General features: G+C 37.7%; 1 protein-coding gene across 2 annotated transcripts in view; it reads left to right on the plus strand.

The window, feature by feature from the left end:
- LOC128191831 (E3 ubiquitin-protein ligase MYCBP2-like) overlaps nucleotides 1-12514 on the plus strand; it is a 49547-nt gene that overhangs the window by 10789 nt on the left and 26244 nt on the right. Inside the window, exons 25-43 of one of the 2 annotated variants that reach the window (XM_052864144.1) lie at nucleotides 38-112; nucleotides 261-412; nucleotides 535-660; nucleotides 848-975; nucleotides 1115-1206; nucleotides 4690-4824; nucleotides 5064-5147; nucleotides 5320-5416; nucleotides 5607-5799; nucleotides 6030-6307; nucleotides 6610-6840; nucleotides 7149-7184; nucleotides 8512-8703; nucleotides 10314-10517; nucleotides 10771-10905; nucleotides 11080-11261; nucleotides 11501-11643; nucleotides 11908-12005; nucleotides 12320-12502. In XM_052864144.1, the coding sequence (XP_052720104.1) occupies nucleotides 38-112; nucleotides 261-412; nucleotides 535-660; nucleotides 848-975; nucleotides 1115-1206; nucleotides 4690-4824; nucleotides 5064-5147; nucleotides 5320-5416; nucleotides 5607-5799; nucleotides 6030-6307; nucleotides 6610-6840; nucleotides 7149-7184; nucleotides 8512-8703; nucleotides 10314-10517; nucleotides 10771-10905; nucleotides 11080-11261; nucleotides 11501-11643; nucleotides 11908-12005; nucleotides 12320-12502 (2764 nt within the window). The remainder of the gene's footprint in view (nucleotides 1-37; nucleotides 113-260; nucleotides 413-534; nucleotides 661-847; nucleotides 976-1114; nucleotides 1207-4689; nucleotides 4825-5063; nucleotides 5148-5319; nucleotides 5417-5606; nucleotides 5800-6029; nucleotides 6308-6609; nucleotides 6841-7148; nucleotides 7185-8511; nucleotides 8704-10313; nucleotides 10518-10770; nucleotides 10906-11079; nucleotides 11262-11500; nucleotides 11644-11907; nucleotides 12006-12319; nucleotides 12503-12514) is intronic. The other variant, XM_052864145.1, reaches the window with a different exon arrangement.

Here is a 12514-nt window from a genome sequence, read left to right on the forward strand (position 1 = left end):
TATGTAACTAATCAGGCATTATCTGTGCATGTTTCAGTCTGGGGGGAGCGGAGCAGGAGGATCTCTCTAAGCATGCTGTTTGTCTGGATCCAGTCTACGATGTGTTATGGAGGTCAGCAATGCTCATTACATGTACTTCTGTACTGTTTAGAAGTTAATTGCCTGCTGGTATACCATATGTATTTGATTGAAGAAGTAAGAAAAACTGAACAAAATTTCAACATGAAAACATTTTCATTCAGTACATAATCTATTTTTAGCTACTTGCCCAGTAACCATGAGGTGTCCTGCTACAACTGCTTGGCCTCAGAGTCTCGGGCTTTGACCTGTGACCTATTTGAACCAGAGTTAGCAGTTCCAGTCAGAACTGGGTGCAGTACAACTAGATCTCACTGTGCCCTTCATATGTTAGGTCAGTCAGAACTATATGTACATGTAAATCTTTTGTTCATTCTAATTTACATCAATCATGATCAGTGTGATAAGAAATGATAGGTGTTCCAAATTTGTCCTTATATTTGGTTTGGTTTGTAGGGTGTTTGGATGTCTTAACCATGGCCCAACAGGCCAACTTGACAGTTGTGGAGGAAACCAAGGAGAAACAGGCCACCTCTAAAGTTTACACCAAAGATGACTTCACCATGGTCAACCGCTTCGAGAGTGAGTACATTTCAGATTGTTGGAAGTCTTGGTAGTGTTGTACATTAAATCAGAACCATTCATGTAAAAAAAAAAGAACAGATTACATAATATAAGTGCAAATGGGAGTGAAGTAGGTCAATTAAGGTTTTTTTAAAAATATGAACACTCTGTCTGACAATTTCTAACTAAATGTGGCTGTTGACAGGTCATGGAGGTGGATGGGGTTACTCAGGACATTCCATAGAAGCCGTTCGCTTCATGTCAGACACCGATATCCTTCTGGGAGGATTCGGACTTTTCGGTGGAAGGGGAGAATACTATGGCAGGATAAAGGTTTGTAAACCAAGTGCTTTGATGTTTGAGAAAAATACGCTTAACTGTATAATTTTTACTGGTAATCTTAACTTTGAAATAAGAAATGGATGAAGTAATGTGAATTATGAGATGTTGAACAGTGAGCAATGTTTTTCAGTTGTTTGACCTGGGCCCTGATGGTGGGGATAATGAAGGAGATGGAGAGCTGATTGGGGAGACAGATGAAGTGGCATTTGAATGTGGAGCCAGGTACTTGTACATTTTGTAGTTCTTTGAAAATGTCTTCTAAATGTTTGTTTTATTAGCTCACCTGAGCTGAAAGCTCAAGTGAGCTATTCTGATCACTTTTTGTCCGTCGTCCGTCTGTCCGTCTGTCTGTCTGTCTGTAAACTTTTTACATTTTGAACTTCTTCTCTAAAACCGCTTATCCAATTTCAACCAAATTTGGCACAAAGCATCCTTATGGGAGGGCGAATATAAATTGCAGAAATAAAAGTCCGATCTGTATTCAAAGCGGAGAAAACCTTGAAACTGTAGAAAAAGGGGGGTGCATTTTTAAAAATCTTCTTCTCAAGAACTACTGATTCCAATTCAACGTAGTTTAGCATAAATTATCCTTATGGGAAGGAAAATATAAATTGCAAAAATTAAGGTCTAATTCTGTTTCAAATCTGAGTTATTACGAAAATAATAATAAAGGAAAGGCGTGTTTCAATCAGTTTAATAGCCTCGGATTCGGCATCCGGTAAAATGGGTAGACAAGACTTGGCCTGGGCAAAACAAAAGATAAGCAGTTATTAATCTGCCAATCTCATTAAAATTTCAGGATATTTGATGGACCAGTATATTTGTATTTGCTGTATATATTGCTGCAAAATAATGCGTATTTGGAATTGACGATTGCCGATCTGCCCCGGCTTTTATTTTGCCACGGCCCGGTTTTGCTTACCCATTTTACCAAGACTCGTATTCCATACTTCTAAAACGAGGTTCTTTGTTTAAAGCAGCCATGACATTATACGAAAAAGGGTCGATCTGACTATGATGAATTTGCTTGTTGTGCAACAGTTCGCGTATGAAGGGAAATTTTTGAAACATGAAAAATATATTGGTGCCGATTTTGTGAAGTAAATTGAGGCTAAATATTTCAATGCGTTGACAGTTTTCACACATGACGTTGATGTTAGCTTGTTCTGATTTTCGTTTCGTTTTCATTATTTATGCTTTGTAACCTGGAAACTGTCGTCTGTATTTCGTGATTTTTACGTATCAAATCAAACAGAGACTTCGGTAAATCAAACAGTTACGTTAACTGTTTACCTGCGCAAATTAAGCAAAATCTGATGTAGGAGTACTGAAATACAATTCATTCTATCGGTAATTCGGCATTATTTTTTGTGTAATGGTAGATTAATGCAATAGGTTTTTGTTGAGATGCTCGGCATTTTCTCTAGTTTATTCAGTTTAAATAGAGTTTGATATCGCTTACGGAAATATGTAGGTATATACATGTATATATATGATTCATTTCGAAAAAATAAATTGTGTTCTTTATTTGTTATACATGTAGTGCATGTTTCTTGTGTTTAATTGTTAACAATTTCTATTTACTAACCATTTTTGAGTGTTTGCTTCGAATTATAAGCAAGATACAGAGATTTGCTAACAATTCTATGTTTGTACACAGATCTTAAAAGCTAAAGATTAAATCAAAGTACTGATAGTACTGAAAAGCGCTAACCCAGCTTCTGTATGTATATAACAGATATATGTATATAGCATTTCAGCTTCTGTATACGCACTATATTTCCTCATCACTGCATGACAGTCCCTGCAATGATGTATGTAAGCCCCGTACATTAATTTCACAATAACCCGTAAATTAGATTCACAATAGCCCGTGCAGTTATGTGCATAAACCCCTGAAACTGGTTCCCTAACCAGTTTAAATGATGTATACTTTTGCTTAGAGGGGGCGGTTATTCGATGCACCGGAAGTTGAAGTCTAACGACAATAAAGGGCTGAGCTATGCTTAGCGCTTTAAAAAGTAAAAAAATTGTCAATATTTATTACGAAAATTTTCAAAATCTGTTCTTCCAGAAACCAACTTATTGAATTGTAAACTTAACCTTTTTAGCTCACCTGAGAATGGGGCCACAATGGGGGGTCGAAGTTTAACAAATGAATAGAGTAAATCTTTAGAAATCCTCTTCTCAGAAACTAATTGGCCAGGAAAGCTGAAACTTGTGTGGAAGCATCCTCAGGTAGTGTAGATTCAAAGATGTGAAAATCATGACCCCTGGGGATAGGGTGGGGCCACAATGGAGGGTCGAAGTTTAACATATGAATATAAAAAGTAAATCTTTAAAAATCTTCTTCTCAGAAACTAATTGGCCAGGAAAGCTGACACTTGTGTGGATGCATCCTTATGTAGTGAAGATTCAAATTTGTGAAAATCATGACCCCCGGGGGTAGGTTTGGGCCACAATGGGAGATCGACGTTTTACATAGGAATATACACAGTTAATCTTTAAAAATCTTCTTCTCAGAAACTAATCAGCCAGGAAAGCTGACACTTGTGTGGATGCATCCTCAGGTAGTGTAAATTCAAAGTTGTAAAAATCATGACCCCCGGGGGTAGGGTTGGGCCACAATGGGGGATCGAAGTTTAACATAGGAATATATACAGTAAATCTTTAAAAATCTTCTTCTCAGTAACTAATTCGAAGGCAAAGCTGGAACTTGTGTGGAAGCATCCTCAGGTAGTGAAGATTCAAAGTTGTGAAAATCATGACCCCTGGGGGTAGGTTGGGGCCACAATGGGGGATTGAAGTTAAACATATGATTATATACAGTAAATCTTTAAAAATCTTCTTCTCAGAAACTAATTAGCCAGGAAAGCTAAAACATGTGTGGAAGCATCCTCAGTTAGTGTAGATTCAAATTTGTGAAAAGCATGACCCCTGGGGGTAGGTTTGGGCCACAATGGGAGGTCGATGTTTTACATAGGAATAAACAGAGTCATCTTTAAAAATCTTCTTCTCAGAAACTAATCAGCCAGGAAAGCTGGAACTTGTGTGAAAGCATCCTCAGGTAGTGTAGATTCAAAGTTGTGAAAATAATGATCCCCAGGGGTAGGGTGGGGCCACAATGGGGGGGGGTCAAAGTTTAACAAAGGAATTTATAGGGTAAATCTTTAAAAATCTTCTCAGAAACTAATCAGCCAGATGATTCTTTATAATTGTTAAGACTTTGGCCCCAGGACAATTCTTTGGCCTCACGAGAAGGTTGAGAGTTTACTGTACGTTTACATCCCATATATAAACTATTGTTAGGGATCTTTTTGAGAACTGCAATACTCAACACATGATATGACCATAAAATCATCCTGTTAGAAAAGGGACTAATGATTATAAACATAAGAATATCCAGGGGAAAATGGATTTTATTTATACAGGATTTACATGAATGATTGTATATTGTCCAGATAGTTTGTATTATGACTCCATTGAGCTGATTTTATCATACCTATTGTTCCTCAGGTGAGCGATGTGGCCCATGGGCCTCTTGTTTGCGGAGTATGCCTAGTATCTTACTTGGTTCACTCAATTAAAAAGAAATGATTTTGTGAAGTGAAGTTAATTTCAACAAATAAAAAAAAGTGAAGAAAAAAATCCTTATTTTGCAAAAAGAAGCAAAATTCATCATACATCTCATTGGTTTTGTTCTAGGGAGAAGTATGCTATGCTGTTTGATGAGCCTATCCCCATCCATGCTAACTCCTGGTATGTGGCCTGGGCCAGAATTTCTGGTCCCAGCTCGGACTGTGGGTCTACGGGACAGTCCGTGGTCACCACAGATGATCAGTAAGTACAGGTGGGGATGTGGGGCCCAAGGAAGGGTGTCTAATACTGGTAGTCAAAGCATAGTTTTGAGATGACAGGGATGGGGTATATTGTATCAGTATTTAACTAAATTACTTCAACAAATGGGCATTTAAAAATTGTATCTTAATTTTGACATCATCCAATGATACAATGTTTTCTCAAGATTATAGCACTTCCAATGTACTTTAAGGCACACCCCTTATATTTTTGTATTTCAGAGTAATCTTCAAGTTTAAAAGTTCCAAGAAATCAAACAATGGAACTGATGTCAATGCAGGGCAGATCCCACAGCTTCTCTACAGGTTTGTATAGATTATACCTACAGCAGTCAAAGGAAAATGATAAACATCTCATGTACATATATAGCTGTCCCTCAGTATAAATCCATGACTCTTCATGAAACATAATGATAAAGTTACGCTGCCATTAACTGTAAACATCTGACTAGTACTCATAAGTGTATGGTTGTTGTAGACTTCCCTCTCGAGACAGTCCAGGGACCCCGAGGAAGGTGGACCACTCGGAGGCTGCCCACATCCTGAGCTCTGAGTTCTCATGCTCCGTCTCACCGGTAAGTACATGTCTAAAGTCAAATGAATGGATAGGTAATGATACTTTCAAAACTAATTTTTTGTATGTTTAGTGTAAAATTTCGTGGTCCATTGGAGGATGATATGAAACAAGGGCAAGTCAAATATAATTTTGAACTCATGTTAAGGTTTTTGTTCATAAATTTTAAACGCTTGATTTGGTCTTTCTAGGACAACTTTGAGGCTTTACAAAAACTATTGGACTGGAGTTGGACTTCCTTTAACACTGCTGTGCTAGAGACAGATGGATTAAAGGGAAATAACCTGGGAGCTGCACTGGCTGACATCCAGAGACTCGTTTATATCACCAGGGCCTGTCTGAGGCTCATCAAAACCTATGTCACTCAGATCTATCCAAATGGAGGTACAGACAGCAGACTTTGTCGCTTTCAAACTTCTAAATCTCTCTTAAATTATATCATAACAGTGCAATAGCAAAGACAGAAGTTAATTTCACAGACTTGATGGTGGAATATCAATATTCCCCACCCCTGACATAGTTTGAACTGAAATGCTTTAGATGGTATAGTAGCATATGTACATGTTTTTGAATACTGAGATATAATTAATAATTGCTATCAATTATCTTTTTAGCATCTAGTCAAAAAGCTATCACAGAAACCATGAAGTTGGCCGAGTGCATTGGAAACACACAGGACCTGCTGAAGACGATTCTGGCTGATGAGGTCAAGGCTGCCTCCAATGTCAAAATGTTTCTGACAGAACCGGGCAAGCGGGAGGAGTTCCTGCCCCTGAAAGAGGAAATTCTGAAGGAATGTCACCAGACATTTTGTGCTTGTTTCCATGCTTTCTTCCCAACAGGAAACCTCAAGTGGCACTGTCTTTGTGATCTCCTGATACAGTTAGAGCCAGTAAGTCTATTTATGTATACCTAATATAAACCAGTCATTCTGATCCCTGATAGAGTGAGTAACTAGCTTGCTCTGGGGAGGGGGATGTAAATTAATGATAAATTTTGAACTGTCAGAGTATCTGTTTTATGCTTAACTATGATTGTTATTTACTGGAAGAAATAACACTGATAACAAACAATCATACATGTTTAGATTATTGTTAATGTGTATAAATATTAATGTTCAAACTTTTAAGTGACAACAATTTGTTTTTAAATTCAGTACTTGTATAAGCATCCCATGATTTTCGTTCTGTACAGGACATGGTGAACGTGTCGGGCTACAGTCGTCTTCTAGCTGCAGTGATGGAGGCCATGTGTCACCCGACCATTAAGCTGACCAGCATCATGCCCATCAACTGTCAGCCCGCCACCGAGGAGTTCCTCCGTCGTCAGTCCGACATCATGGACGACAACACCAACAGTGTGGCCAGGATGGGAGAGGTGCATCGCTTCCCGATCCTCGTCAGTCACATGACGTCCCGCGTGGAGGTTAGTGGATCTGATGTTTGTTCCTTTTTTATAACATAGATAATAATGTTTAAGATCTGTATCATTTGTTTAATGCTTAAAACAAAAGAAAAGTACTTTTTCTTGTACACATGTATTCTTCATAAATGTATACAGCTATTGAAAGCAATGTATGGTTATTTACTAACTGTTATTTTAACTACACAATTACTAACATTCCATGCAGTAGATGAAGTTTGCTTACCTACAATGTACAATGTAGATAGTGTGAAGTAACCTGACCTAGATTCTCTTGTGCTTTGACCTGATATAGTTTTATTCTTGTTCAGAATTCTTCTAGGATATTTCTAGATCTTCACGAATATGTGAGTGAACCCACAATTCACAAGCTACAAAGAAAACTAGCTTTGAATCATTAGCAGGAAATCTAGAATCCATAACTTCATCAACTACTACACATAATGACATATTCTAAAAACCCTATTTACTGGACTCCCTCTTTATCTACAGTCATCTGCTTTTTTGCCCACTTGATTAAAGGAGCTATTGCTTAGAGAAAGGAAGTTGTAGTACTTTGAAATCATCATTAATTTTGGTGACAATATTTTTATTTGTTTGGTACTTTATATTAGCAAATGTACCAATAAATCTGTACTTATTTTACATGCATGGAATAATGTACATAAACACATGCCTGTCATTTTGCAATTAAGCCTTTAGATCAAACTTGTAAATTTAACAATGCATGGAAACCTAGACAATTGGATAGATTTCACAAGTTGCTATAATCCAGATTTTAATGCATATGTAAATTGCTAATTTATATTTTCTTTGTTTCTCAGTTGACAGCTTTTCATTATGAGGTAACAAGTCGGATTGGAGTTCATGCCCTTTGCATGTTTTGTTTTATGTGTATTTTGCTCGGTTTTCCCTTTCAGCATCTGACTCAGAGATTTTTGGAGCTATGAGTACTAATGATGTTTAGGAAGGAAAGCATACAAGTTTAGAGTTGAAGATATGTTTCCAAAAAATCCAGTATAATACCAGGCCAAAGCTTGATTAGCATACAGTTTTTCCCCTTCATTTGAATAACATAGTAAAGAGCTTCCTTAAGCATGCAAAAACTCTGTGAGATACATTTTCCAATTAGAATCTTAACATTTAAGCAAGTTTGATGTTTGAAAAATTTGTGAGTTATTGTTGTGAGAATTTTTGGGGAAGAGCTATTTTTAATCTCTATAGCTGTATTAAATTAATATTTGCTGATTAGAAAATGATTAAAAACATTTTGATAATGTAATATATTTAGTAATTTTCTTTGGTTGAAAAAAAAGAAACTTTTATATAAAAGAAATTTGATTTGTAATTGTGGCTCTCAAATCTGACTTGTTAAGATTTTGAGAGCTGCATAAAAAAATGATTAGGGGGAATGTAAGAGCTGTATTAGAATGAGGTAAAAACAAAATTGATATGCAGTCTTTCCTGTCTTGTTTTCTTTTTACCCTGCATTATGTGTGATGTTCAATAAGGGACTAGTTCTTTGAGATTTTTTTAAAATACAAGTACCAATACATGAATATCATTAAAAGGTTGCCCTCACACATAAGCTGAAGATGTCAATTTGAATTTTTTGCTCAAATTATTCATCTTCTTAACTGAAAATAATTTAAGAAAAATTTTCTGATGTGACAGGCTCTGGGACTTTTAACCAATCATGTGACTTTCCGTGAGATCCTGGACAAGTTGCTGTCCATTGTGACTCTTCCTGTCCGCGAGGCCCTTAGTAAGGAAACCTCCACCTACCCCGGCATCCTAGTGGTCAATACTTGTTCCCTGCTGGCCACCATTATCAGTGAACTGTCTGCCACTTCCACAGGGCTGGAGGTAAGTCAGACTTGTCAAAGTCTCAGTTAAAGGTCTGGATGTAAGTCTGACTTGTCAAAGTCTCAGTTAAAGACCTGGATGTAAGTCTGACTTGTCAAAGTCTCAGTTAAAGGTCTGGATGTAAGTCTGACTTGTCAAAGTCTCAGTTAAAGACCTGGATGTAAGTCAGACTTGTCAAAGTCTCAGTTAAAGATCTGGATGTAAGTCTGACTTGTCAAAGTCTTAGTTAAAGATCTGGATGTAAGTCTGACTTGTCAAAGTCTCAGTTAAAGTTCTGGATGTAAATCTGACTTGTCAAAGTCTCAGTTAAAGATCTGGATGTAAGTCTGACTTGTCAAAGTCTTAGTTAAAGGTCTGGATGTAAGTCTGACTTGTCAAAGTCTCAGTTAAAGGTCTGGATGTAAGTCTGACTTGTCAAAGTCTCAGTTAAAGGTCTGGATGTAAGTCTGACTTGTCAAAGTCTCAGTTAAAGGTCTGGATGTTAGTCTGACTTGTCAAAGTCTCAGTTAAAGGTCTGGATGTAAGTCTGACTTGTCAAAGTATCAGTTAAAGGTCTGGATGTAAGTCTGACTTGTCAAAGTCTCAGTTAAAGATCTGGATGTAAGTCTGACTTGTCAAAGTCTCAGTTAAAGGTCTGGATGTAAGTCTGACTTGTCAAAGTCTCAGTTAAAGATCTGGATGTTAGTCTGACTTGTCAAAGTCTCAGTTAAAGGTCTGGATGTAAGTCTGACTTGTCAAAGTATCAGTTAAAGGTCTGGATGTAAGCCTGACTTGTCAAAGTCTCAGTTAAAGATCTGGATGTAAGTCTGACTTGTCAAAGTCTCAGTTAAAGATCTGGATGTAAATCTGACTTGTCAAAGTCTCAGTTAAAGGTCTGGATGTAAGTCTGACTTGTCAAAGTCTCTGTTAAAGGTCTGGATGTAAGTCTGACTTGTCACAGCTACTGGTCTGTTTATAGGTCAGACTTGTCAAAGTCTCAGTTATAGGACTGGATGTAAGTCTGACTTGTCAAAGTCTTAGTTAAAGGTCTGTATGTTAGTCTGACTTGTCAAAGTCTTAGTTAAAGGTCTGTATGTTAGTCTGACTTGTCAAAGTCTTAGTTAAAGGTCTGTATGTTAGTCTGACTTGTCACAGCAGCTGGTCTGTTTGTAGGTCAGACTTGTCAAAGTTTCAGTTAAAGGTCTGGATGTAAGTCTAACTTGTCACAGCCACTGGTCTGGAGGTAAGTCAGACTTGTCAAAGTCTCAGTTAAAGGTATTGAAGTAAGTCTGACTTGTCACAGCCACTGGTCTGTTTGTAGGTCAGAATTGTCTAAGTCACCGGTCAAGAGGCCAGACAAACTTGTTACAGGCTGGCATTATGTTTTCATCAAGCTTATCAATGGATGGTGACACAAGATGGACATGACAATTGTTGGATCAACTGTTGACTAATGTCTTTTTGGAGGATGTTTTTAAAACAAAAATGTCTAGCTACCTGTACTATGAGAAAATGTGTATTAACTTACACAATCTGTAACATTCAAGTTTAATAATTAAGTCTAGTTGGTCAGCTACACAGATCCATGTTTAAGAAATTCCATAGTTTAATGAGATTTATTTTTGTACCAGATGGACCATGGTACAGCCACACGCCCACTTTTGGTGACCCCTAATCGCTTCACACGAACCAGTCAGCATGCCATGTGGAATAGCGGGAATGGAAGTCCGGATGCCATCACTTTCTCCGTGGATAAGCCAGGAATTCTGGTGGCAGGAGTGTGTGTGTATGGCGGAGATGGACAATATAATTACGAGCTAGAACTCCTGGATGATGTAAGTATTTGTATGTAGGTACATGGTTTGTTGTATATACATGTATATTTTTAACTTATAAGGATATTTTGAGAAAATATATGTGGTTTATAAGAATAGAACCAAGAAATTAAGTAGATATTATACTCCTTCCAGGTATGGTATCAGATTAAAAATTTGAAAATAATGAGTTCAATGATGCAATCTTTACTGCTTGGTCTTTTAAATCTAACAAGGTCTCCACAGTTATTTAACATTTTTGATACACTTTCAGCAAGGAGATGGTATCAACAACCCTTCCCCATCACAGAGATGGAACGTCATAGAGTCTGTGAAGGGAGCCTACGGCCATGATGACTGTGTCAATGACATTGCAGAGATCAAGTTTGAGAGACCCATAGCTATCAAGGTCTCTTTTACAGTTTTACTTAACACCGTTTAAGAATATTTAGTTGTTTTTTTTGTAATTTGTGAATATCGTACAGATTTGTTATAAAATCATTCATTCTCCAGGCTTTGCTTTTCCAGTGGGTTTTTTTCTCCATACTCAAGAGTTGAGGTATTTTGATATTTTATTTTGCAGGAGGGAATGAAGTACACATTGCGCTTGAAGAACCATGGCAGTATGCGGACACTAAATGGAGATGGAGGAATCGCTAAGGTCCGGTGTCCAGATGGCACCAATTTCTCCTTCCAGGCTTGCTCCCTCAGCACTAATGGAACAAATCACATGCGGGGACAGATTCCCCAGATCCTATATTACAGGTAAGGAGACCAATGACCCCCAAAAAATGAAGCATTGTCAACCAAAACTATTTATAAAAGATTAAGTTTTCCTACTGAAACTGAAAACCGATGCATCCACCAAATTACATCCACACAAATCAGCAGAATACCCACAACCCATGAAAATTGGCCTCCACGAAATTAAATGATTCCACAGTAAATGAAAATATTTGCATGTATATATCATGGACCATAACAAACTTTTTACATTGTTTTAGTGCACCACAAGAAGGCGAGAATTACCATCAGAACAACAAATCTCTAGCCGAGCTGCAAGCTCGCAAAAATGCCATTGACATGGTCAGTGCAATATGTCGAGTGGCCACTGATGTCCTGAGGAGGGCCCAGTATGCTGCTGAGGGTACGCATTCAACTCTTGTACTGTGTTTATCTTTTTAAGCTAGAGTACTGGTTATGCATCAGTGAACACTTGCAGTTTGAGTTACATAATATGAAATTTTGTTTTTTTTTACACTGCCAACAACCTGTCCATTCTCAACAACACACTTCTTTTTAAAGCATATTGGTTAAAACAGGTGTAAATTGTTTTATGTGTAGATTATAATGTACATTTGAAAAATACATGTAGCTACAGGCTTACAACTGTATGACTTGTACACTGTAGGTACGGCAGTAGACGTCTTGGGATCATCAAACATCTTTGCATCTCTGCTGCCACTGATTCTTGCTTACATTGGACCTGTCGCCTCTCAGGATCCTAGGGTGAGCTACCTTTATTAAATACATTGCTGATTTCTTCATCCTTTAAAATATTTTAGTCTGTCTTAATTTTTGTCCAAAGGTTGAAATTTTTTGGTTTTTGTGAATCAAATTTTTGTGATTACAACATAATCATGGGAGTTCAATGTGCAACAGTTTGTAGATACATGAAATACTTATGGGATCATAGAAACACTTTCAAAGAAAAGGGAAACTGGATTGTTGTAAACAGTTATGTTATCTGTGATTTACTTCAACTTTAGACTACTGTCTCAGTAATGTATGTAATGGAGACATGTTATATCCTTCTATTACAGGGAGCGGTACAGATCCTGGGAATTATACAGGAGATTCTCCCAGAGGTGGCCCAGCTGAACACCCTGTCCCCCCGCTATATCCCTGCCCCTGATGTCAGCTCAGAGAACGGCACCACCTCCCAGCACTACGCCATCATCGAGAGTGACCACCCCTACAAACCAGCCTCCGTCTCCAACTACAAAGTGAGTCCAGGA

This window comes from Crassostrea angulata, chromosome 7 (genome assembly GCF_025612915.1).
Source record: "Crassostrea angulata isolate pt1a10 chromosome 7, ASM2561291v2, whole genome shotgun sequence".
Taxonomy (NCBI): Eukaryota; Metazoa; Mollusca; class Bivalvia; order Ostreida; family Ostreidae; genus Magallana; species Magallana angulata.